This window comes from Amphiura filiformis, chromosome 15 (genome assembly GCF_039555335.1).
Source record: "Amphiura filiformis chromosome 15, Afil_fr2py, whole genome shotgun sequence".
Lineage (NCBI taxonomy): Eukaryota > Metazoa > Echinodermata > Ophiuroidea > Amphilepidida > Amphiuridae > Amphiura > Amphiura filiformis.
This window is the reverse complement of record NC_092642.1, coordinates 11,088,402-11,113,837: the sequence shown is the minus strand read 5'-3', so window position 1 is coordinate 11,113,837 and position 25,436 is coordinate 11,088,402. Positions and strand designations below refer to the sequence as shown.

The 25,436-nt window shown below is 37.6% G+C and overlaps 2 protein-coding genes across 2 annotated transcripts in view; one reads left to right on the top strand and one right to left on the bottom strand.

The window, feature by feature from the left end:
* Positions 1-208: 208 nt before the first annotated feature.
* LOC140171246 (uncharacterized) lies at positions 209-6,113 on the bottom strand. The gene is made up of 3 exons (XM_072194475.1): positions 5,849-6,113; positions 2,973-3,121; positions 209-1,370 (listed from the first exon to the last, which is right to left on the bottom strand). Exons 1-3 carry the CDS (start codon positions 5,939-5,941, stop codon positions 1,184-1,186), a joined length of 429 nt encoding a protein of 142 aa, XP_072050576.1. The 5' UTR covers positions 5,942-6,113; the 3' UTR covers positions 209-1,183.
* Positions 6,114-18,250: 12,137 nt separating this feature from the next.
* The window catches only part of LOC140171245 (ras GTPase-activating protein-binding protein 2-like), a 31,122-nt gene continuing 23,936 nt past the window's right edge, over positions 18,251-25,436 (top strand). Inside the window, exon 1 of the mRNA XM_072194474.1 lies at positions 18,251-18,413. The gene's annotated coding sequence lies outside the window, so the exon portion shown is untranslated. The remainder of the gene's footprint in view (positions 18,414-25,436) is intronic.

Below are 25,436 nucleotides of genomic sequence, written 5' to 3'. Positions count from 1 at the left end.
AAACGTTCATACCCCAGCCCTTAATGTTGCATCCATTTATATTATAGAGACCAAAACTATTTCATGTGTAGCAATCGGGTTTATACAAATGCGTGTCTTGAAATATGACCGTACACGTGCAAAAACTTACCCCGTTTAAAAAAGTTACAACGTTAAAGATGTATAAATCTGCGCCATTTAAAAAGGTTAAAAATTAAAAAGTGCAAACAATAATTAATACACAAAATAAAAGCGTGGGCTAATAAAATAATGCATACAAATAATTGGTATCCACAAATATGTATTCTGTACTGTACAAAATCGTACAAAATACTAAATCCACTTGATTTACAGAATGAAAAGTCTGTGTGAAGCTTCATGTTCAAGTGAATCCAACATTGCGGTTGAAAAGGGAAATCTGTATGATCAAGGAAAAAAAAGGCCGGGAGAATTAATTATTTGATACAGTTTTTATTATTTTGCATAATGATATTAGATAATTTGCATATTCGATGTGCACCATAATTGAATTTAATTAAAATAGGCCTACTTATTTATCTTTTTAGTCGTTGACTGTTCTGTGCGTTTAAAAGGGCTTTATTACTTTTATTTAGTCAATGTTATCCTTCCCCTTTTTACGCCAATATATAGCAAACAATCACCCTACAATGCAAGAGGTATATGGATATCTATCATGCTGCACGCACCTCTATTTCGTTGCTATCTTCAGTAGATAGCATATCGTTATGTCATGTGCACAAGTCATACAGATCTTGTGTTCTTATAATTTCCGATTTCAAATATCTTTCAGGCAAAACGTCCAATATGGTATTATAATCTTCCAAATATAAATTGGCCACTTTTTTGGTACAACATGAACATACACTCTTGGAGAGGGGAAAAAAGGTTCCAAATGGGTTATGTTATCTCAGGAGAACCCTTTAAAGGAATCATAAAAGGGTCTTTGGTCTCGGGAAGAAAACTTTTTGGTAACTCTAAAAAGGCTGCAGAACCTGTAATGGTTCTTGAAAATTCAAGAACCTTTTTTGTGGGTTCTCCCCGGAGGACACTTGTTTAGAACTCTTTTGGAACTTTCGTTCTAAAGTGTATGTTAAAAAACCGGCAGTAAACATATCTTGGTGACATCGCCCTTATTATACGATTTCGTGCATCCGAGTCCCGAGTTCAAGTCCACACAAACCACTCAATTATACATAGGATCACTGAAGAAAACCGGATGTCCTCTATATAAACCGTGATCACGCAACACTTTTTCCTTGCCTTTGTGATCTCGGATTAAATCAGTCTTCAGTTGTTGTCGTTCTCGTTGGTTCATGCTATCTATCATCCCATTATGCCATTGTTTTTCTCGCAAAAGACGCTGGATTTCTCTGTATGATACAACAAATTTGAATAAAAAAAATGGAGTTGTGGTGATGATTGCGTGCTTAAAAACATGTTATATGTTAGAGTCTTGAAAAGTATTAGCATCTTGAAAATTAGGACCCAGCCGAAGCATGACCGAAAATATAATCCTTTATTTCTAGGTATCTTGTACGTACTTGTCCATTTTGTCTCCCTCCCTTCTAATACCACTGCACTCATTGTCCCGTCTTTCTCTCCCTCCCCCTCTCTCCTCCCTCGATCTCAGTTACTCCCTCCCTCCCCCTTCCTCTTCCCGTCAACCTCACGTTCTCCTCGCACCCTTTTTACACACGTCTCGAACACCAAGACCCGACTCACGATTGACATAAATGAAACCTACTTATACACTTACAAAAAACAATAAATATACTTTTTAATGCTACACTCCTCCCAACTTCTACGACACACTTGTCTTATGAACATTGTTTATTATTAGAAAATTAACATCAAACTCTTTGAAAAAGTTAACATATATAGCCTTATAAATACCAACGCAAGATTGTAAACAGAACCTTCCATTAATTTTCAATTCAAAGTTATTTTAAGTTATGTATAGTTAATCGTAAAAAAATATACCGAATAGTCCGAATTATTAAAACAATCTATAAGACAAGAAATGAAACAGTATTCTATTATCATAGACATGCCCTAAATTGTCCCACTTATAATGCTTAAAGTTGCTTAATATAATAAGGTGTTGACGCGAACAAAACTTTTTTTTACAAATAACAATACATTTTTGTTCAATTTATCAAAAGTACAATATTTTCATGCGTAGCAAATGGTGAGATGCAAAAAGGGTCTTTCTGAGTTTTGTTTTGTGAATCCTCTTCAAATCAGGGGTGCCACTACATTTTCACATCGACACAGATGGACTTATTCCCTTGCTGGTATAGTTTGACGTCCCCCGAGCTACTGGTACCAGTTGATTTCCTATACAATGTTAAAACAACAAAATATTTACGAACTAGAATCGAAGGGAACTTTAATTGTTCAATATTATTTACATATTATAGTGTCTGATTTTAATTTAAATGTGTTTTTCCTCTAAATCTTAACTTGCTATGTATGATTAATTGAATTCCCTAGACCTAAAAACAACATTTATATTTGACGTTAAGAAAATAAAACGAGTGATGAGAATTTCTATACTCGAGTATTCTATACTTATGTAGAGAAATTAATTACATGTATTTGAATGGGCTTTTTGTCAATACTGCTGTTTTCCTCGTTTTTTGCCAAATGTTTCATAGCAAAAATACCTAATGACAATGTTTATCCTTCACTCTAAGGCAATTTATACACAATTTTTTGCACACCTTCGCTGGGATCACTGAATAGGCCTTTAAATGATTAATACTCATATACACACCCACCCCAACACAAACACAAACATGACAAAGATGGCATAGACAACTCTTCACATACACCTTCACATACCCACCCCCTGTACATTATACACCCCGACCCCAGCATCCCCACCCCAGAGAGCGCACATGCACACCGACCCCAGCATCCACCACACACATTATGCATTTTTTCTTCAATATTTTAAAACTTTAACTCACTCTTCTCTTTGCTTATATGACTTTTTGATTCCAGTCAAATCTCTTTCTTTAACTTGTTCCTGTAAGGCGGCTTTACGGGCACTAATTCTCTCTTGTCTTTCCCGTTCCTCGCGAGCAGCTGCCTCCGTTCTCGCTGCTTCCTCTTCTGCCTGCATACAACAAAGAAAAATCAAATATTTGAGTGTCAATCAATGGGTTCATCGACAGATCATTAATGAATCTTCAAAGTACATCAAAATATAGGAAATTAAATTATGTTAAAGATGGGATTCTCTCCCTGATGGGGAAACTCAAATTCTGAAGCAATTAAATATTTCAACCCGTCTATACAAAACCCTACATTGCTGAAAATTATTTCAACAAGTTGTTTGTGAATATCATGTATAAATTTGATATAAAGAGGTGTAGCATTCGCTTTTTAGGACAATTTTAAGTTGATATCCACGAAAAAAGCTCAGTAGGCATATTGCCAAAATTTCAGTTGATTCCGATTTTGCGTTTGCGAGTTGTGCATTTTGTATTACACAGGCCAATGTGTTGTAATTTCGTTCTGGTTAACCAAAATGTACACATTTGACGATATTGCTAAACGAATTAATCTGAAGAAATTTTTGTACACAAGCAACATAGTCAGAGGTTTTCCAGTGGTATAAAAATCTTCTTTTTTTTTGGAGAAAAGTGGGGGATGAGGCTGTGCATTGGATCACGAGAAAAATAACAGTTTGTTAGAACGTTTTGCCGAGCAAATACACGTTTTACAGAAAACCTTTCAATGTCGAGTTAAAAGGTATGATAAACACGATTTAATAACATTCGGGAAACATTTTTTTGAAAACGTGATGCAAAGCGGACCTTATTTCATATTCGACATACAGCAGATCTTCAACATAGATAACTTTCGACACGGGCCTAATAGTAATAGCAGGCTGTTACCGTAAAATACATGGTGTCCCAAAAGTAATTTCTTTTATAATAACTCCCGTCAATTTTGATGGATTTTAATATAGGCCGAATTACTATTCAGTAAATGCTTGACAAAAAACCTTAATTTTTCACGCAAAACCCATTGCATGGTTAAATCATTTGTTGATTTTGCATACTGGAGTGTTTCAGTGCAATAACACTCTTTGATTTCAGTGCATTTTGACATGTAATAACATAGGTGTCAATACACAGTATTCATGTTTTTGTCTATCTGAACAAACCAAAAAATCAAGTATTCACTTCTTGAGTTAACAACACACTCATTTACACTAGCCCATTGAATCTCCATTTGCTGAAACATGACATCTCACATATTTTGTTCATCAAACTAAATTAAACCAAAGTTTCATTTTTAAAGCCTTGATTTGGGGATTTAAATAAAAAGGTATTGTTTTTTCTTTTTATTAGGCATGACATTTAGATATTTACATTTGAGGTCAGAAACACAAAAGTTTTCGATGGATTTTGACAAAATAAAGGTGAAAAAATATTGCAATATTTACCGGTATGAATAGTGAAACTGGTTAACTCAATAATAATAACATAACTTTTAAATACAAACTAACATGACTAATCAATGGTGGAAACTGGAAACCTCTGTCTATAACATAATGTTTATGAACAAAATAATTCTGGCAGATTAATTCTTTTAGCAAAATATCATCAAATTTGTATTTACGTAGTTCTGGTCAACAGACCGAAATTACAAATCAGGCATAACTTTATGCAAAACCGGAATCAACTGAAATTTTGGGAAGAAGCTTTTTCGTAGATATCGACTGAAAATGTCATAAAAAGAGGATGCTAAGATCCCAAACTACTCCTCTAATTTAATATAGAACAATATGAATTGAAGTAAATGTTCGCGAGTTTATCATATCAATATAATTCTTACCTACGGGGTGGATAATATCTTGAGGAATTTGTAAATTGTTGAACTATCGAGCCAATTTCCAATAATCAATTCTCTCAAATACTTGTCACAAAATATTTACAATAAATATACCTACTTGTCGATAACATCATTATCATTAGTTACTGCAAGTAAGTAGCCTAAATCAGCCCATTAGAAAATTAATATCAAGGTTTTACGAAAATGGTGATCAATTGTTGCCAGGGCGTATCCCAGAGCATACTTGTACTTGAAAATAATTTATTAAGGGTCAGGTCATCTTAGGTGAATTCCTGGGAATTTGGATAAAGGGAACCTGTGTAAAGATATTTTATATTTGTTGCCTAAATGCATGATATTAAAGTTAAACAACTAAGCACATTTTCCCGTTAATTTTGTTTCTAAAACCGTAGGAAAACATTTAAAAGCATCAGCTTAATTTTAACTAAAAAAGGCACGAGTCATGAAACTTCTAAATCTAAAAACATCTAAATCCAATTAAAATAAAAGCGTAGGCCTACATATATTCCGTCTGCTTCCTATTGTTATGTTTTGCTATATTCCTATTCCTACTTAACAGTTTAATCCCGAATCCCGAAATATCACACAGGTTAATACAAAATAGGCTTAGGTCCTACAATTTTTTTTTAATTGCCTAGGTCCTACCATTTAAAAAAAATTGACATGGAATATAATCCAGAAAAAAATGCACTACATCTTCTCTTTTCGCGCCAAATTATGTAGGCCTATTATTTTGTTGAAGTACTTAGGCCTTTAATACATGAATAGGCCTATATGGTGTTTTTTCAAACAAAACTTAAATTTTTCTTCTTCTGTTTCCGAATATAATTTTGTTTGCCGAGTCACCAGCCATAACATAGGCCTACATCCCAGACATTAAATACAGATCAAAGTCCTCTTTTGTGCAAATGTAAATATACCCCATTGTACCTATTGTATTCCTTTGGCTGGTCTAACATAAACATTAACACTCGCTTACCTTCTTTTCTTCCAACCTTTTCAAGGCGGCATATTTCCTATCTACAACTTGCTGCTTTCGTAGCGCTTCCCAGTGATACATATTTTGACTCATGTTGATATTTGTTGTGAACCCTAGCCGGCTGAGTGATGAAAATAATCTTAAATTATGATTAGATCATTTATCATAAAATTTCTGCTCGAAGCAGGTGTTTTCCACGGACCAGACCAGTCTACCACCTGTGCCTAATGCGTCCCTTCGCTATGGTAACCAAGCCTATTTAACTTGTTCGCGGGGTTTGTGTGGCTCCAACCAGGAATCTTACGCGGCAAAAGTTTTACGGCAGCAGCGAGAACTATTGGAACTTTACAGCGCAAGCGTGAGCGATCAGACTTGAACAGATGGCGCTATTTTTTAAAAGGCTCTGCCTGGCTCTCTGCCCTACTCTGTGGTGAGTGTGGTATACTGTCCCAGCAAACACAAAAACATTAAAACGTTTGAAATAAGTTATATTTTGGCTTTTGGTTTCGGTAAAAACGTTTTTTTAATATTAAAATGTCGGGTTATATAAAGGTCATGAAAACGTTTAAAACGTTTTGTATGAAAACACACTACAACAATATTTTTTAAATGTTTTCAAAATGTTATTGTTAAACTATTTTCGCAAACATTTTAGCCAAATATTTTGTCAACACTTAAATAACATTATTGTGACGGAGCGAAGGGCTGGGGTTACTGAAAGATACAAAACGACACGAGGGGAAGCCTAAATGACCAGATACCAAGTTTGGAGTATCACCTTAATATCAAAGAAATGGATGAGAAATCTCTACTACAGACATTACGTGCACGAGCAATTATTTGGACAGCAAATATGACTAGAAATTAACATGCTCTTTATTTATAATGTAGTCGTGATCCACGAGCATGAATAACTAATACCAATAGGCCTGTAATCCAAGAAATTTCCTTCTTAACACTAGCTTATGATTTTAAGCTTATTGAATGCAATGTTAAACTTTCTGTAATTGATTGTAAGAAAATCTGTGTTTATTAATAAAGAAATATGACAAGAGAGACATGATTTTTGTGTCCTTACATTTACCATGAGTATGAGGTTCTTTTCTCACTTTCAGCATACACTTTACTACCAGAGAATACATGTAATTTGAAAAGGTCCTCTTGTTATGGAACCACTTTGATATTTCCTATCAATATTTGAAGATCTTTTGAAATTAGTTACAAAGACCAGACGAAGCTGTACACATATTAAAGGGCATCCAGAAAATTCAATAGGCTTTTTATATGCCTCGCCAACGCCAAAAACCTGACATTTATAAAATAAAGGGACTTGAATATGACAAATCACAGACTGTAGCAGTCTATGCACAAATGCCCAAACACACAATTAGGTAGCGTGTACTGTGCTGTACACCTACAGACTTTTAGGGACCATCTCAGCAATCATGCTTCTATAGCCTAGCATTACCTAGGACTTAAGCTTACATAGTCTTCGTCTTGTCTGTAATAACACCTTAATTACTGAGGTTCAAGACTAAGGGAAATTCCTATCATGTACATATAAAAACAATGTTAATACTTATGGGGGAGCGACAACTGACAATATAGAGGGAAGGTGCGTGGGTTGACATGTCTACTCAGCTTGAGAATTTGAAGGACCTTCGCCATGCAGTAGCGTCTTTAGCCCAAACCTTTTCCAAGTAGCGATATAGTGTCACTTCTATGCCGACTAGCATTTCCGTGCAATAAACGCCCAAAGGTGTTTAATAAAAGAATCCTAAGAAAAGTATCACTAAACAGTTTTCAAGACCTAAATTAGAGATGTAATTTTGGATCGTAGACATGTTCCCGACTACAACTTTCCCCATCTGACTGGTGCTAGCAGTCTGTTCTCATGCGCACTCCGCAATGCAATTCAGCAACAAAATTAGTAAAATAGCAAAAAGAAATTACCCTCCCTCCGTCGGGTCTTTTGGGCCGACCCATTCGCCACCAATTGATCACATACCTGCAATTATTTACTAATCCCTGAAAATCAGACCTGTACTTTTTATAAACACCAAAAACACTAAACTCGCCGCAAGTGAGAAACACAACTGGTCTCGATCAAGTCTTCAGGACGAGTGTCCAAAATGCGTCCAGTTTGCGTCCAGTTTGCGTCCAGTTTTTGGACCATTTGCATAAAGCCCTGATTGGTCAGAAGTTACATGTGACCTTGACCATGACCAATCGGGGTCAAAGATATAATAATAAACCACGCCTCCCGACCTCTAATTATCCTTGCTGAATTGCATCAATAGAGGGCCTACTCTAGCTCCTCTCACTCCCAGATAGGTAAAGACACAGATTAATAAAAGATAAATAGCCACCTCGTTACACTACCCCCAACGAACAAAAACATTTCGTCCCCGAAATGGGAACTAGGGGTACTGTAAACTATGACTGTAAAACACTATAAACTACTTCCAACACATTCTCCACACATAGGATCTATAAAAGAAAAATCCCTTTTCATGCGGATATTCTGTGCTTAATTTGAATGATAGCATGTATTGTCACTAAACGAAACCTTGCATTGCCATTCCCATGCCATAAACACGTATGCTCCAATTTTAAGCTTACTAAACAAACCCAATTTGGTCAGCTCACATCCTTGCTTTAACCACCAAATTTAACCACTGGCACATCGCCTCAGACTTCCCTCCAGAACAATACATGCTACCTATTCATCTTAACTACACATAAAATTGTATTTCAACACATTATACCTTAAATTTGATTCGCCAAATTGGAAAATTTCCACGAACATGTTTTGTTGTTTTGACAGGTCGAAACTGCTTGTTTACATCCGAAAAGTTCGAAGGTCACAGGGGAATCCCCAAAATTTTGTTTTACGCAAAATTTTCCTTACAAATTTTGTCAAACTGCATCTATTGCAAACTGACGACCTTTCCTAGCCATCATAAACACATAGCAAAGATGAACTTGTTTGAATTAATAAAAACAATCATCTATTAATTAGAATTTCGAAAAGATGTAAACTTTAAAACTTTCAATGACTCACGAGCCAAAATACAACCTAGAAACACTCCTGAACAAAATTGATAAAATTCTATAAAATGTAAACTTTCGAAGGGTGAGTGTTGAGAAAGCCTTCTTCTAACCCTCTAATTTAGCTGGAAAGATTGATTAAAATGAATCGAAACTGGCATGCGTATAAACTTCAGACACTTCAGGACATGGAAATGATCCCAGAAAATTTGATTCTGTCAGTAAAACTGACATTTTTACTCGACAAAAAACGGTGCAGATAACTTTCCTGACTCTGCACTCATGTAATGTGTACTTGCACATGTACATCAACGCTGCTAAAACTTTAACTGTCAATCATTTGTACAGAACATGAACATCGCAGGGATCGCCTCGACAAATGTAAACACTGGTAAGTTGACATCATGAACTTGAATTTGCAAACATGTCAAATTTTCGCAAAATTGAAATAATTAATTTGATTTTGAGCAAGCCAGCACTCAGTGACAGTGTAAATTTATTCAATTAAATGGTTTGAAACATGATTTTTGGTAATTTAAGGTTTGTAAATTATCACTCGATTAATTTTTACCAGTACTATTTAACATTTTGAAATGAGTTTCACAGTGAAATTTACATTGTACAAGAAGCCAACTAGCTCCTATTTTAAAATGGTTTTATTCCTTTTCTGTCTTCCAGAAAATGACGTCCAGCGGCCGACCAAGGATGTGTTGATTTACCTCGTTGCTCTGAAGTCTCGCGATTTTTCAGTCTTCAGGTTGTACACTGCAATTTCTGCTTCAACTCCATCAAGATGTTCACCAATCACCAACGCTCATAATTTTTGATCAGACTTGAAAGACTGACTTGTCTAGTCGCCTCGTCTGATGCAGATCATAACAGTGCTTTTTTATTGCGGATTTACTGTTCAAGTGACTATCCGACTAAAATTTCCCAAGATAAATCTGGAATAATTTAGATATGCAAGATATAATGTCACACAAGGTAGCCGAGCAGTTGTTACTGCTAAAAGTTATCTTCACTGTTTACAGCATCTTGACTCTGCCATTTGAGAAAGTTCTGGTTGTTCATCAGTAGTCGACTTAAAATTCACCACGCGAAAGTTCTTTGCGATTTCCAGTGTCACTCTAGGAATTTATCCGCATCCAGAGCGTAATTTCGGTACCGGACCTGAAGTCAAAAGTAGCACTCTATTTGGGTGCCAAGTAGACTCCTATTTTGTAATGAACTGTACATGTAAGTTGTAGGCCAAGTAGCCCACATGTATAATAGTCTGTGTTAAGACTTTGAATTTTGAAATTATCTCTCCCCCATCTAAATTACAATAATATTCCTAAAAACAAAAGTGAACAAGTTGCACTTTGTTGCCTACTTCCGCACTGGACCATCAAATACCACTCTATTGTTAAGCTTACAAAATGGTGAGCCACACAGTTATATCAGAGCCGTAGCAAAATTGCACCAATTTCCTGACTTACATGTATGACTGGAACAGATTTTATATCATTAAATTGAGAAGTATTCACCAACACAATACCTAGAGCGCTCTTATACACATAACAGTATGAAACACGCTCTCAGACACAAAAATATGAAACACTGTCCACTACACCACATAAAAGTGTGTAACACAGGCTCTATCAGCCACGGTCAGATACTGGAAGTGGGACCATATCTACCAATTTACCACAGCATTTCATTTCTGAGCACCATTGGGAGACAGATAATCGGCAGGCTAAACACTGCATTATTTTTTAAATGACCTTTTCATTTTTCCTCTCCACTGCAGTACATGTACATGTACCTCCCACTAGTAACCCACCCCAATAGCGTTCCTGAGCATGTGCAAAATTCAACTTCCTACCCTAGAAGATTTTGCAGCATGGAATTTTGTAACTCGCGACATTACACAATTTCTTGGGAAGTACCATTGGGTTCCAGACACAACAGACCAGGGATCCCTCATTTCCGGGCATTTTCCATCCGTATAACACCCCACTGTTTATACCGGACCATCCCAAAACACTCCATTGCCGGTTACGAGTGTGGGACAAAATTAATGTGCACCTGTAGCCAGCCAGGTTGCACCAGACACAGACACAGACACATGTGGCAAGAATACTTCAACAATTTCAAAATGCTCCAAAATTCAATTTCCACTCTTTATTTTACTATAAATTAGCTCTATATTTTCATGTGCATATTGCTCACCAGTTGTTTCTAATGTATGCAAAATTGTATTTGCCCAGTTAAGTCCATCTGTGCAAAATTTCACATAATTCACTAACATGTCATTCACCCATGTTTTTACTAAATTTGTATTGGCCATTTATTTTCACTGAGCACCTTGTAAGATCTAGAACATGTAGTTTTCCTGATCAGGTCTACTATCACGGAGACAACGGTTCACCAGGTGATTTGAAGAACCACACCTAAAACAGGTACGATGAGGTTTTGGACACATATTCACTAAATGATTCTCAGATCCACAGCGGTAACATAACTTTTTCTGGTTTTGAATGGACAATTTTGTGATTTGATCTTGTAATTTCTGCAAGATCGGCATCACCTCAGTTTCATTTTCAATGTAGCCCTTGTATGTATTTTTGAGAGGTGCCAGCATATTTTTATACCCAGACTGAATAGAACGGATCGGTTTTCTGCTTAACTTTTTCTGACCTTGAATACGGGAAGAGATTTTAATGGCTAGTCTTACAGCCTCCTCAAGACTATCAGGCTCTTTATAGTAAACCAGGTTCTGAACTTCCACATTGTCAATCGCATCAATAAAATGATCCTTACTCATGCTTTCCAACATTTTGTATGGGGCTTCTGGATATGCATTTTTGACCAATCTACGGATAGAATGAGCCAAGTCCGGGAAAGATTCATCCGGTTCCTGAGTACGATTCTTCAACCAGGCTCTAAAAATCTCTTCCTGTTCCTCAGATCCGAATCTTTTACTTAAGCATTTTACCAGATCCACAAATCTTCCAAGTGAATTTGGGTTTATATCTAACACCTCCCTAGCTACTCCATCTAGACTAGCCCCCAAGTACAGTAACTTCTCATGTTCATCCCATTTATTTAGCTCACTGATCATATTAAATTGAATCAAATAATCAGGCCATGAACAAGTGCCATCATAGGCAGGTGGTTTTAATTTATTGCCCATTTTGAAAGGCCGTGAGGGTGCTTCGTTAAGACGACGATCACCATCCACCCATTCTGGTGCCTCACTAGCATTTTTATTTTCCTGGCCCTCAAAATTTCCCTGTGGAGGAATTTGGGAACCACTGAGAGTTGGCTCAGTTTCACTTGTATTTGAATGAAATTGACTCTCAGCATTAATATTGAAATTTTTATTTGAAGCTCCAGTATTTACTTTGTGAATCTCAGTTTCTTGTCCTGTGTTCCCCAGTTGTTCTGCAGTCAGTACCGTCCCTTCAACTTCCATTTTTCTTTTGGTTCCCCTTTTGGTCAATTATCCTGATAGAAAGGAAATTCATCCTGCAGCGACTCACGCCATTGTAACGGTTTAAGGGCTGGGGTTACTGAAAGATACAAAAGCGACACGAGGGAAGCCTAAATGACCAGATACCAAGTTTGGAGTATCACCTTAATATCAAAGAAATGGATGAGAAATCTCTACTACAGACATTACGTGCACGAGCAATTATTTGGACAGCAAATATGACTAGAAATTAACATGCTCTTTATTTATAATGTAGTCGTGATCCACCGAGCATGAATAACTAATACCAATAGGCCTGTAATCCAAGAAATTTCCTTCTTAACACTAGCTTATGATTTTAAGCTTATTGAATGCAATGTTAAACTTTCTGTAATTGATTGTAAGAAAATCTGTGTTTATTAATAAAGAAATATGACAAGAGAGACATGATTTTGTGTCCTTACATTTACCATGAGTATGAGGTTCTTTTCTCACTTTCAGCATACACTTTACTACCAGAGAATACATGTAATTTGAAAAGGTCCTCTTGTTATGGAACCACTTTGATATTTCCTATCAATATTTGAAGATCTTTTGAAATTAGTTACAAAGACCAGACGAAGCTGTACACATATTAAAGGGCATCCAGAAAATTCAATAGGCTTTTTATGCCTCGGCCAACGCCAAAAACCTGACATTTATAAAATAAAGGGACTTGAATATGACAAATCACAGACTGTAGCAGTCTATGCACAAATGCCCAAACACACAATTAGGTAGCGTGTACTGTGCTGTACACCTACAGACTTTTAGGGACCATCTCAGCAATCATGCTTCTATAGCCTAGCATTACCTAGGACTTAAGCTTACATAGTCTTCGTCTTGTCTTTAATAACACCTTAATTACTGAGGTTCAAGACTAAGTGAAATTCCTATCATGTACATATAAAAACAATGTTAATACTCATGGGGGAGCGACAACTGACAATATAGAGGGAAGGTGCGTGGGTTGACATGTCTACTCAGCTTGAGAATTTGAAGGACCTTACGCCATGCAGTAGCGTCTTTAGCCCAAACCTTTTCCAAGTAGCGATATAGTGTCACTTCTATGCCGACTAGCATTTCCGTGCAATAAACGCCCAAAGGTGTTTAATAAAAGAATCCTAAGAAAAGTATCACTAAACAGTTTTCAAGACCTAAATTAGAGATGTAATTTTGGATCGTAGACATGTTCCCGACTCCACCTTTCCCCATCTGCCTGGTGCTAGCAGTCTGTTCTCGTGCGCACTCCGCAATGCAATTCAGCAACAAAATTAGTAAAATAGCAAAAAGAAATTACCCTCCCTCCCGTCGGGTCTTTTGGGCCGACCCATTCGGCCACCCGAATTGATCACATACCTGCAATTATTTACTAATCCCTGAAAATCAGACCTGTACTTTTTATAAACACCAAAAACACTAAACTCGCCGCAAGTGAGAAACACAACTGGTCTCGATCAAGTCTTCAGGACGAGTGTCCAAAATGCGTCCAGTTTGCGTCCAGTTTGCGTCCGGTTCTTGGACCAGTTGCATAAAGCCCTGATTGGTCAGAAGTTACATGTGACCTTGACCATGACCAATCGGGGTCAAAGATATAATAATAAACCACGCCTCCCGACCTCTAATTATCCTTGCTGAATTGCATCAATAGAGGGCCTACTCTAGCTCCTCTCACTCCCAGATAGGTAAAGACACAGATTAATAAAAGATAAATAGCCACCTCGTTACATTATGTTAAAATATTTGCACCCAGTAAACACAGAAATGTTCTTAAAATGTATTTTTCAAAACGTTTTAATAACATTTAAATGTCGGGTTATATAAGGTCAAGAAAACGTTTTTAAAACGTTATTGCAAATATTTTGGGCAAACATTTTTCGCAAAATATTTTTTCAACCCAAAAATAACATTCTGTTTATAATGTTTTGTATCATGTTTTCAAAAATGTTTTTGGAATGTTATTAAAACATTTTTATACCCTTTATATAACCTGATATTTAAACGTTTTCTGTAAAACATTTTGTGTGTGCTGGGCAGTAAATTATCCAAAAATGTTTTTTAATGTTATGAAAACGTTTTATACCCTTAATAGGCCTATATATCCTTTATATAACCCGACATTTAAACGTTTTCTGACAACCTTTTATAACCTTTTGCGAATGATGTCGAAAACGTTTTGTGTTTGCTGGGGTGCACTATTGTGGGTCAAGACTGACGGTCTTCCTAGAACTCATCCTTCACTAACAGCTACTAACATCAGACCTTCATTTTTTGAGGAGCTCGATTGCACCAGAGCTCTTACAGCTCTCCTTTAACAACATTTCAGGAGTATGATTTGCTGAGCTCCTCACTACTTGAATCCCTATGGTTTATTACAGATATTAAAAGATTGAGCTCCTTGTAATGTTGAGCACCTTAATAAACTCAGGAGAGTGATTAACAGAGCTCCTGCAATTTTCAAAAATGAAGGCCTGTAACATACAATTTACAAAATGGGAATAAAAGCTTCAATGCCACATTCAATATTCAAACACATACAATCTCGGCTTCTCGGATGTTTAGGCTGAGAAGGGAAGATTTGGGCAATTTGATGTTTATTTATTAATATTAGGCCTATTTATTTATTTATTTATTTCTTATTTAACCTGGGTGACCAATCAATGCACTGGCACTGTTCTCTATTTTGACAAATTAGGCCTAAATAGCTTTTGACGCAGTAATGGTTTAGGCATCCTAAACATGCTAAATTCAAAAGAGTGAAAAAGTCAATCCTCCGCAGAGTGACTCTTCGGGTCAATCGAAAAGATTGACATTTCAATCTATACCAAGAGTGAAAATCACATATTTTCCTCCATACGAGTAAAATGTTCACCCTAAGAGTGAAATTTCGATCTTTTTAGAGTGAAATTTTCAATCTTTTCACAAAGTGTTCCCTCAGCACAATCTCTCTCGATTGAAGTGTGTTTAAATTTTTAAAAAGGGCTACAAAAATTACATTATTTGTGATCATGGTGTTATGCACGGGTCCCGCCAGTCCCGCGGGTGTCTCGCAAATGAGGACCCCACAAACTGGGATCCAAAAAAGAAGTTGGAAAAGTTCAGACGAAGAAGGCCCATTGAAGCCATTTGGTACACGCACTCTCATGAATATTATTGCTCGACAATTATGTGTACGGGTGTCCAAAAAGAGACGAATGAAAGAATGAATGAATAAATGAATTGGACGCAAGCATGAAAGAAAGGAAAACATATTGTTTAATATTAAATGTTCAATTGTAAAACGAAAGATATAAGCGCAAATGTTTGGACAAATTTTTAAGCCATACAGGACCAAATATCTTAAGCAAACGAGAAACACGTCGCTTTTCCCGTTATTCCCTACCCTCGTTCGTTTCTTTCTCAAAATATTCTTCACCACTTTCATCAGAAAAACAAGAATTTTGAAGTAAAGGAAAAATTAAAAGGGTAGCAAAGTACAGAAGCAACGAAACCAAGTTCCGGAGAGAAGAGCAGGGAAAACCCAGCAAAACCAAGAATGAAAAAGAGAGAAAGAAAAGAGATAACAGGAACAAGACACAAACAAGTAAGAAAGATAAAAATAATATAGTTCGAAGAAGTAGCAAAGAATACAGAATAAAGAACACCGAAAGTGCGAAAGAAATACATATGAGGAAGTGAAAGAAGGAAGAGTAAAGATTTTATAAATTTACAAATACCGTTGCCATGGCAACGGTGGCCACCATGAATTTTTATAAAAAATACACGAGAACCCTCCTCGCTCGGTAACGGAATGGTGTATTTTTAAATAAAAGGTCCCGAATTGTTTGGAAAGAGTACATTAGGGGCTGTACAATACCCAGGGGAGGGGGCACATCATACAGTTTTGGTGGGTAAGCTTCCCCGGAATTTTGAGGTTGTGGGTCTTTGGGAGCTGATGGCGTACCGGTAAAAGAGGGTCTTTTGAAGCTGCGAACAAGTAAAAGGGGCGTCTTTTGGAGTTACCAGTCAAAAGGGTCTTTCTTGGCTTTCTGGTTGAAAATCGCCTGAAAAAAACCCAGAAATGTGAGGAATGAACAATTTATGGGTCTTTTATAGAGCTGAAATGACCAAAATCTAGGGTCTTTCGGAGCTCTATTGGTCAAATTTAGGGGTCTTTCAGAGCTGCGAAATTAAAAAAAAAGCGGCGTCTTTCCGGGGGAGCATATACCCTTATAGCTCCTTATGGTTATTTATGTTAAGTGCCCCCCCCCAGGTGTAATAATTATGAGCCCTTGGAGGGGAATATTTTTGCAGGCCAAGAGGGGAGGGGGGCAAGCAACTTTTGGCAGGCCGAGAGGGGGGACAAGCAATTTTTGGCATACATGTACGCCACGGTGCACCTTTTAAATAACACGCTCTAAAGAGGGTATAGAAAAACACTACAGAAACGTTCATCATAATACAAAATTTCCTGCTTGCTACGCTCGCATCATGTATCTAGACCATTTAGGCCTACAGTTTGCAAATATTTGGCATGTGTAAAGGCGGGGAGAATTTTTGGCAGGCCAAGAGGGGTGCAAGCAATTTTTGGCATTCCAAGAGGGGGAGGGCAAGCAATTTTTGGCACGCCATTTGGGACTATTTTACCTCCTTGGGGACTCATAATTATTGCAGAGCCCCTAAATGATGGCCAATCAAGAACTTCATAATTGTAGTAGGCCTACAATAAGTATGGTATGTTTCGTGATGTTTATAATGCAGGTTATCACGTTTAAGAAAGTGTTAGGAAATCAGTATATCCTATACCTGTGTAAAAAGTTGATATGCCGGCTTTATTTATCCATCCACATCGATTAGATAGTAGGCCTACTGGTAGGGCAATCATTATGCTATGTCCAGTTTAATATACCTCGTTTAGTATAATTAGGCATATAGGCCTATGCCTAAATACGACCCAAGATTTTCAACATTTCAGGATTACGTTTCTGGCAGGGAGGGAGGGGGTCAGCCGAGAAACGAAACTAGTTACATAAGACGTCATCGATCTTTTGGTTTGTTCCCTAATACTGCACGGATCGCGCTCGACGTGTACACACATAAGCTGATATAGGCCTACACGGGAGATGTTCAAGCAGTCGATCGATGAACTCTGAATAAACCGGGTCGACCCGGTTTTAATATAGGCCCTAAAAAGTTAAATTTTACTGTTATTGAAGCACTTCAGGCTTAGTCTTTTACGTGGTATTTTAGTACACCACTGGGTATTATAATTATGCAAAAAGTAGAAATCCGAGTAAAATTGAGGGCGTCGCTGTGAAGCAAATCCGGGAGCAAATCACACATAGGGCCTATAGGCCTATGGCTTTAATGGATCATAATTCATATTGATTGGTTGATAGGCCTATCTCGTAAAATTTCTTTAGACGTGTTGTTGTTTTCGTTGCTGTTCTTTTTTTGTTTATTTGTTAAGGATTGTTGTTTTCATTTTTTCATTTCTTTATTTTTTTGACATAGCCAAAAGGGGGTGAGGAAGCGATTTTTGACAAAAGATCATCATGAAATATAAAAACGAATATATAAAAGCAGTGATGGCAAGAAAATATTTTTACAAGAAAAAATACAGTAGGCCTATAGGCCTAGGCCCTAATGAAATGAAAAATCAATTCAATTATATTTAAGATGTGGAAACATATTATTACTCGTAGTTTGTGTTTGTTATTTCTGATTTAAAATATTCAAAAATATTTTATTTATTTTATTTTTAACACAGAGAAATAATTAATTTTATAGCTTTTTGGCTGTTCCCAAAGAGGGCATACTTCATTGTCGGGTTTCATTCCTATTTTGCACGGACTTCAACCTGCGCAGTAGCCTTCTTTTTTTAATGATAGTGCGCACGGTGCATGTGCCCCAAGATTCACGTACAAAAAGGAGATTCACCATTTTTACCAATAATTTCATCATTTTAACATCGAAAACACAAAAATTGCCGATGAAAATTTAAATAACAGCAGGAGAGACATCATAATTTACTTGTGCAAGGTAAGGATCGCCTCGATTTACAGATAAGGTAGCTTTTTCATTGTAGGATTGCGGCGTCTGTGTTGTTACCGAAGTTCAACACGCGGATTGGATCAAGTCACTTCCTTGCTCGATGATAACTTTGTCATTGTCATTTGTTCTTTGTTAATCTTCGAGAAGAAATTGCGTATGATGTTCATTTTCAGATCCTAAATGTTTCTTATCTTTGTCATTCATATGTTGCCTTAAATGAAATTATTTACCCATTGTGACGATGTAAATATGATCGAAGATGGGTGATGACAAATCGTGAAATACCTTCCGTGAGAGTCATGCCGGTTTTCCAATCGCGTCATTTTTGCATGTGTTTATTTTTCGTTTTCCTTTATTTTAATGCCGCCATCATGGAAGTGTTTTATCCCATTCATTAATTAATAATGTAAGTGAGGCTTAATTAGCCAGGAGATGTAACATATTGCCATTCAAACGTCAAAATATTGTTGAGGTTGGTCAGTATAAAGTGATTGTTTTGAATGTTTATTGCCGGTAATGCACAAATCAATTGTAGTCCCGGCCCCCCAGGGGCCGGGGATAGCGGGGACCTACCCGGGGACTTGGTCGGGGATGTAACAGCTCAATGTGTCCCCGCAGTGCGGGGATGTAGCGGGGGCATGTACGGGGATGTAATGCCTCTCAAACAGGCCGGGATCTACCCCAGGAGTGTACCCGGGACGTAATAGAAGAGTACTCACAACTGTGCCGGGTCGTATGCGGGGGAAACATTCGTCTGTTCTAGCGATTTACCTGGGGAATACACATTTCTCGATACTTATGTTTTGAGCTCGTGAAATACAGGGATCGCCATTTGGTTCATTTCCTATCAAATGATTCATGTGGTTTTGTATTTCGGACAGTGGCAGACAACACAGCCAGGGTTGCCATAGTAGGCCTATGATTTTTCCGTATTTAAATGCGGAGGAAATGGTCAAGAATACGGTATAATGGATTTTTGTCTTTAACCTTAAGTACGTCAGTTTTTCAAAAAGTTCGATATGCATTAAAAATAAAGCCTAAGCTATTCAGAGATTTTTACTGCTCGTATTTGGCGAAATACAGACCTGCACTGTCCCCCAGTCCCGCATTCCATGCGAAGTTTTAAAAACGGGACGTGCCATATTTCCGTCATTAATGAAAAATATTAATGTGCATGCACAATCCGAAAACAATGTCGGAAACCGATCTTATAGGCCTAATTTTTTGCACAAATAGAGCTACATGTATAATGCATGTTTATAAATGAAAAATATTAATGTGCATGCAAAATCTGAAAGTCAGGAAAAAATATGTTGGAAACTGACCATCTTGTAGGCCTACATGTATTAAATAATTTGTTTTATTTGTATTTTATGTGTATTTTTTTATTAATCATCTAACTGCTACATATTAATTAAAGAATGAGCCTATACTAGATGATTTCCGTTATTATTTTTCATTAACCATCTTAATGCTACGATAGGCAATGTCTTCTAAAGGTATTTAGTTTTAAACTATGTAGCTATATGGTGAAAGATAAAAGCTATAAGATGGTTTCAGAAATCATTTTTGCTCATGACTTTGGCACATTGATATTTTTCTTAAACCATAAATAAATAAAGAACTCCATTTCGATTTTTGAGGCCACATACCAATTGCCAAATCAATGATGACTGTTCACGATATTAAACTGGTGCTGATATGGTGAAATTTCTATGCACTCGAATAGTAAACAGGTTGGCGGAAACCCACATTTATCCGTCATTTGAGTGCTGGTTCTATCATTTCTATACAGACAATTTAAGTAGTGTTAAAAATATTTTGATCATCAACGATAGACGCAATAGCCTATATGTGGTGCGAAGAACTATGGCCATCGGCAGCTCGACGCAATCACAAGATTAAGAGCCTGTCCTGGACCCTTAGGGCCGGGAGTATCTGCGGGACTTGAACATGGTGCCCGGGGCTAGGGGCGGGGACTTGGCCGGGATGTACCCCAGGATGTACACGAAAATAGTGCCCCACCCTGCGGGGACTAAGCCGGGACTGTACATGTTTGTAACAGTTTCCAAAATTACATCCCCGGGTAGGTCCCCGCTATCCCCGGCCCCTGGGGGGCCGGGACTACAATTGATTTGTGCATAACGAGGCCGGTATCATGATAATGATCGATCAGTCATGCAGTGCCAGTGGTGGCTTCCCTCATATTGTCCATGTTTTGTATCAACCTCATCATGCTCATGCATGCATGGGGCATTCAAGGTCGTATGGTTCATCTCAGAGCCTAATATTCAAAATATATTGGGAATGTTGTGTGAGATTAGTCTTGATCATTTATGTACAATTTTGGATGGGACTCGGATAATTTTGAAAGTCATGTGCATCATTCATTCATTGGCATGGATTGGATGGTAAATGGTCATGGCATGCATGGGGGGGGGGCAATGTAGTCACGATTATCGCACTTTCAGTTTCCCACGCGTTTGAACGGGAATTGGATTGCGTACTTTTTCGATGTCTAGTGAGCAAATTTTTTCAATATTTTGAGAAAATGATGTCAAATTTTCTATTCTGTATTGTTTGGTAATAATGTCTTTTGCCAATAGTATGTTTAAAGTTGTAATTTTGTGTTTTTGATCGCAAAGATCGGATATTTTCGTTCGATTCAATTCTGAACCCTTCGCAAGGGTGCCGATTTCGCAGAACTTTGACGATAATTTTGCCTTTTGGACACTAAAATGCTTTCGATCCTTAATTTTGTTTCAACCGAGTCTTACATTAGCAAGCACAATACGGTTGGTACCACTTTTATATACATTGATGAAATTTTAAAGATTTTTTTTCAAGTTTCTAACCGGCGCAAATCGTTAAGTGTGTATTTCCCATTGACATCCAAAATGGCGTAAGCCAGTCCTCAATATACATAGGTACGTCGTATATAGGACTGGCAAGCGAGTCTAGGGCAATGGGGATACAGCCACATGCAAGTCGCGATGGAAATTTGTTTCAATTCCCTCTATTATTGGTCAAAATATTCACCTGTAAAGCTTCACTGGCCTGCCATATGCCTGCTGCTCATGTCCTGTAATAATGTATTAACTTAATTTCAGAAATTCTTGGAAGATATTCCTTGCTCAGTGTGCTCCTCAATGTGTTGACATTGAGGAGCACACTGAGCAAGGCCCATTACTTGTGCTGAAATCCAAGTTGGTCACTTATCGCTCACTGTTCAAAATGTGACATCTACACCAATTACAGTCCCGAAATGGTCTACTTTTTAGTCGACCTCAATTCCGAAACCTTTAAGGGGGTACTGCACCCCTCGATAAATTTAGTCTATTTTTGCATTTTCTCAAAAACTAATAACACAGTGGTAACAAAAGTTATGTATATTATAAGGGCAAGGAATCCAATTACTACACTGGAATTTCAGTGACCCAAGACAAGCTGTTTGTTATTTATGATAAGAAATAAGGTACCGCTAGGATGTACCTCATTTCCTATCATATATACTGAACCGCTTGTCTTGATTCACTGAAATTTCCGTGTAATAATTGGATTCCTTGCCCCAATAATATACATAACTTTTGCTATCAGTGTGTTATTATTTTTTGAGAAAAATGCAAAAATAGTCACAAATTTACCACAGGGGTGTACATGTAGTACCCCCTTAATGATAGTTAAAATGCGATCCCCAACCCCCTTTGGTTACCTTGGGCCTCAAGGAAGAACAGATGATTAATTGTGTTTTCAACTGATTGAGTGTCCCAGGTTAAAGAAGAAATAAAACAAACAAACAAAACCTTGGGACGAATTTGTAGAAGTCTCCATGTCTGAAATTCCCCGGTACAAACATTGAAAATGTTGCATTTCTCAGTCCCGTGATGAATACTATATCCGCATCACTGTTTAGCCAGCAGCCATTCATACATGAATATGCATATCTCTGACCCCCTGTAAGGTCAAGCACGTAACAAAATAACAATAACCAAATTAGATGATTAAAATAGTGAATGTTATTTAGGTAGTAATTGTAGTTCTTTTTATGAGAAAGTCGGCCAATTGCGGAAAGTCATGTTTTACCCAGTATTTTAATTTGACTCGACTTTGGTATGTTTTGGGTGCCAAATTTGGCATACTTCAATATTTATCGTTTGCGCCAGTACTGAAAATACATTTCCGGGTGTTTCTGAAGTTCCGTACATAAGTGCAATTTGGACCCACAAAAACCAATTTGGGACTCGCAAATTTCAACTAAATGGGATTTGAATGGGCCCAGCATAAAAAAGTGGACCCGGTTATTTGAGAGCAAACTACAAGTGACCTTGGTCACAATATGTTCGTTTTAAATGTACTTCAAATATTTGAGCTAGAAACTTATAGTGAACTGAAAACAACATGGGGGGATCCCTTTCAGGCATGGTTCATCACACACATCGACATCGTCAATGGAGGAGGTTCAGTTGACATCTTGCAAAATGACCCGGATGTTGATAATACAGTTCATGCGTAGTCTTGCGATTTCTGAAATTGCAAAAGGGCATATTGGTGCCCCATAATTTCCCAGTTTTTGTACATTTTCCTGACCGAATGACAGAAATGGGGCCCTTGACAAAAGTAGGGTGGGGGACCTCCCCTGAGTCTCTTCACACTCCACTGTTTTTTGTTTTTGTTTTTTTAAGTCTCTTAGTTTTGGAAATGCACTTGTGCTGTGTCAATACGCTGTTTACTTGTTGTAGACTGTGTCTTGGGAGTTGGGAGCAAAGCGGTATATATTGTTGTGAATTTGCCATGCCTTGTCACTCCCTCGGCGAATGCTCTGTCGCCAATTTGTGATTGGATGTGGTGTTTTTGTTTACACAAGTCTTTCTCAACTAATTTCCGAAGATTTATGATCAATTAATTTCTGGAAAGGATGTTAATGGATGCATTAGGATACACCAAGCCTCAGTGTGTCATACGTCGTGAAGCACAGAGAGAATCCACCATGTCAATCAAACATAATGAAGGTTTTTGAGGGCTGCACTTGTATTCAATGTACTACTAATGTCAGCTTTGGTGCTGAATTCTGCATACGAGTACCCGGAATCCCGGAATCCCTGGATACCCTCCCGACAGGGTTCATAGTTTTTCACTAGACCCGGAAAAAGTAAGATTATGTAACCTGAATGGGTCCAGCAGGCTGTGCATGGACCCGGAAAAAATCCCATAGATCATCATTTTGCGGTATTAACGTCGGTAACCCGGCTCAGTTGGCTCGCAGCATATTTTTTTAACAACTTCTCATTCATAAATTACATAGGCCTACAATTACTATAATCACTGCAACATAATGCACAGTGTGGGCACACCCCATCCCTATTTCATGCACAGATCAGCAATACGAGAGGAGTGGTTCACTTGTGATATTTTTTTATGTCAACAAAACATGGTCATTTCGCGATGTCACCGTTTTCGAGGTAGTTGAATTTTCAACTGAGCAAATAATACCACATAAGTAGATGATTAAAGTAGTGCATGTTAGGCAAAAAAAATATTGTTGTTTTGCCCTCAAGTGGGGAAAATGGGAAAGTTGGGTCGGTCGGTCAGATTTCTTTAATTTGAAGTGAAAAACATTGATTTTTTGAACAAATCTGTAAAAATCATCATTCAAAAAATAAAATTGCGACCCCGATTTTTCAGGATTTAGGGTCGGTTGGTTGAGAGCAACACAACAATTTTTTTGAGCCTTATTGGGTAGTGTTGTAGTACTTTATGAGAAAGGCGGTCGATCGCTGTAAGTCGTCTCTTTTACCCAGTAATTTGGCTTAGTAAGTTTTGGGTGCTGAATTCGGCATTGATACATATTTATTGTGCGTGCTAGTACTGAAAATACATTTCCGGGTGTTTCTGAAGTCCGTTCATCGGATGTCCTTAAGTGCAATTTGGACCCACAAAAATCAATAATTGGGACCCACAAATTTTAACTAAATGGGATCTGAATGAGTCCAACATAAAATAGTGGACCCAGTTTATTTGAGAGCATACTGTGAACCCTGCCTCCTGAAAATGACATGGTACCCGTAATCCCGGATACATAATTACACTTGAGCCATTTAGGGATTCAATCATGTTTCGCCGCTGTTCATCACCGATTAACAACGATGCGTCGCGTCGTCTGCATGGTTTACTTCGTGAGGGCAGCTAACGAGCAAAGTAAACCACGCAGACGTGCCGGACCGGACGCGAGTTGTTAATCGGTGATGAATAACGGTGAAACATGATTGAATCCCTTTCAACAACGAAAACAAGCTAAAGATCTTTTAATTCACATGATTTTTTTCATTGGGAATATCCGTTTGTCATTGCCACTCAACCTTACAAGAAGATCGGTGATTTCTCAGTTGATATCAGCATTAAAACAAGCGGTAATGTTTAGCTGCTACTGCCGACATAAGAGAGTGTTTACGTTCCAAGCAAGACGAATTTTACGCGCTCATGGGTAATGCGTACGCGAAACCTTGCGCTCGTGTATACTAGGCACCAGAGTTTTGCGCGATTTAAAACAGCAAAATGCGCTGGCCACTTTTCAAAATGCGCGAAAATGCGCCAAAAAATAGGTCAAAATGCGCTAAAATGCGTGATCCCCTGTTCAGAGGCTGAAAAAATGTTTTTTCCCCTGCAAGCAATCCAGAATTTCCCTCCAGTTTTACCAAATTTCCCTCCAGTATGACATACTTCCCTTATGTATTTCTTTATTTTTTTTGGTCCAAAACCAAAATTTCCCGCAATGAGGTTCCCGTGATTGCCCATTTTTCCTGCCATGCCCTGTTATCAATGCAAAACACGAAAAACATCGGTAAAACAATGGCATGTCAATCAATTACGGCCGACTTCCGGTTCATTTCCGGGTTCATTTCCAGTTTCTGAAAAAAATAAAAAATAAAGATGGCGACCATCACAAATCGTCGATCGAAATGTCGAAAGCAAGGGTAAATTTCCCCACATTATGCTTGGTTTAATGATCGTTAT

Coding starts and splice junctions, on each gene's coding strand:
- LOC140171246 (XM_072194475.1), bottom strand. CDS start 5,941: ATGAGTCAAAATATGTATCACTGGGAAGCGCTACGAAAGCAGCAAGTT. Junction 3,122..5,848: donor AAAGGTTGGAAGAAAAGAAG/GTAAGCGAGTGT, acceptor TGTTGTATGCAG/GCAGAAGAGGAAGCAGCGAG. Junction 1,371..2,972: donor TCATATAAGCAAAGAGAAGA/GTGAGTTAAAGT, acceptor TGTATCATACAG/AGAAATCCAGCGTCTTTTGC.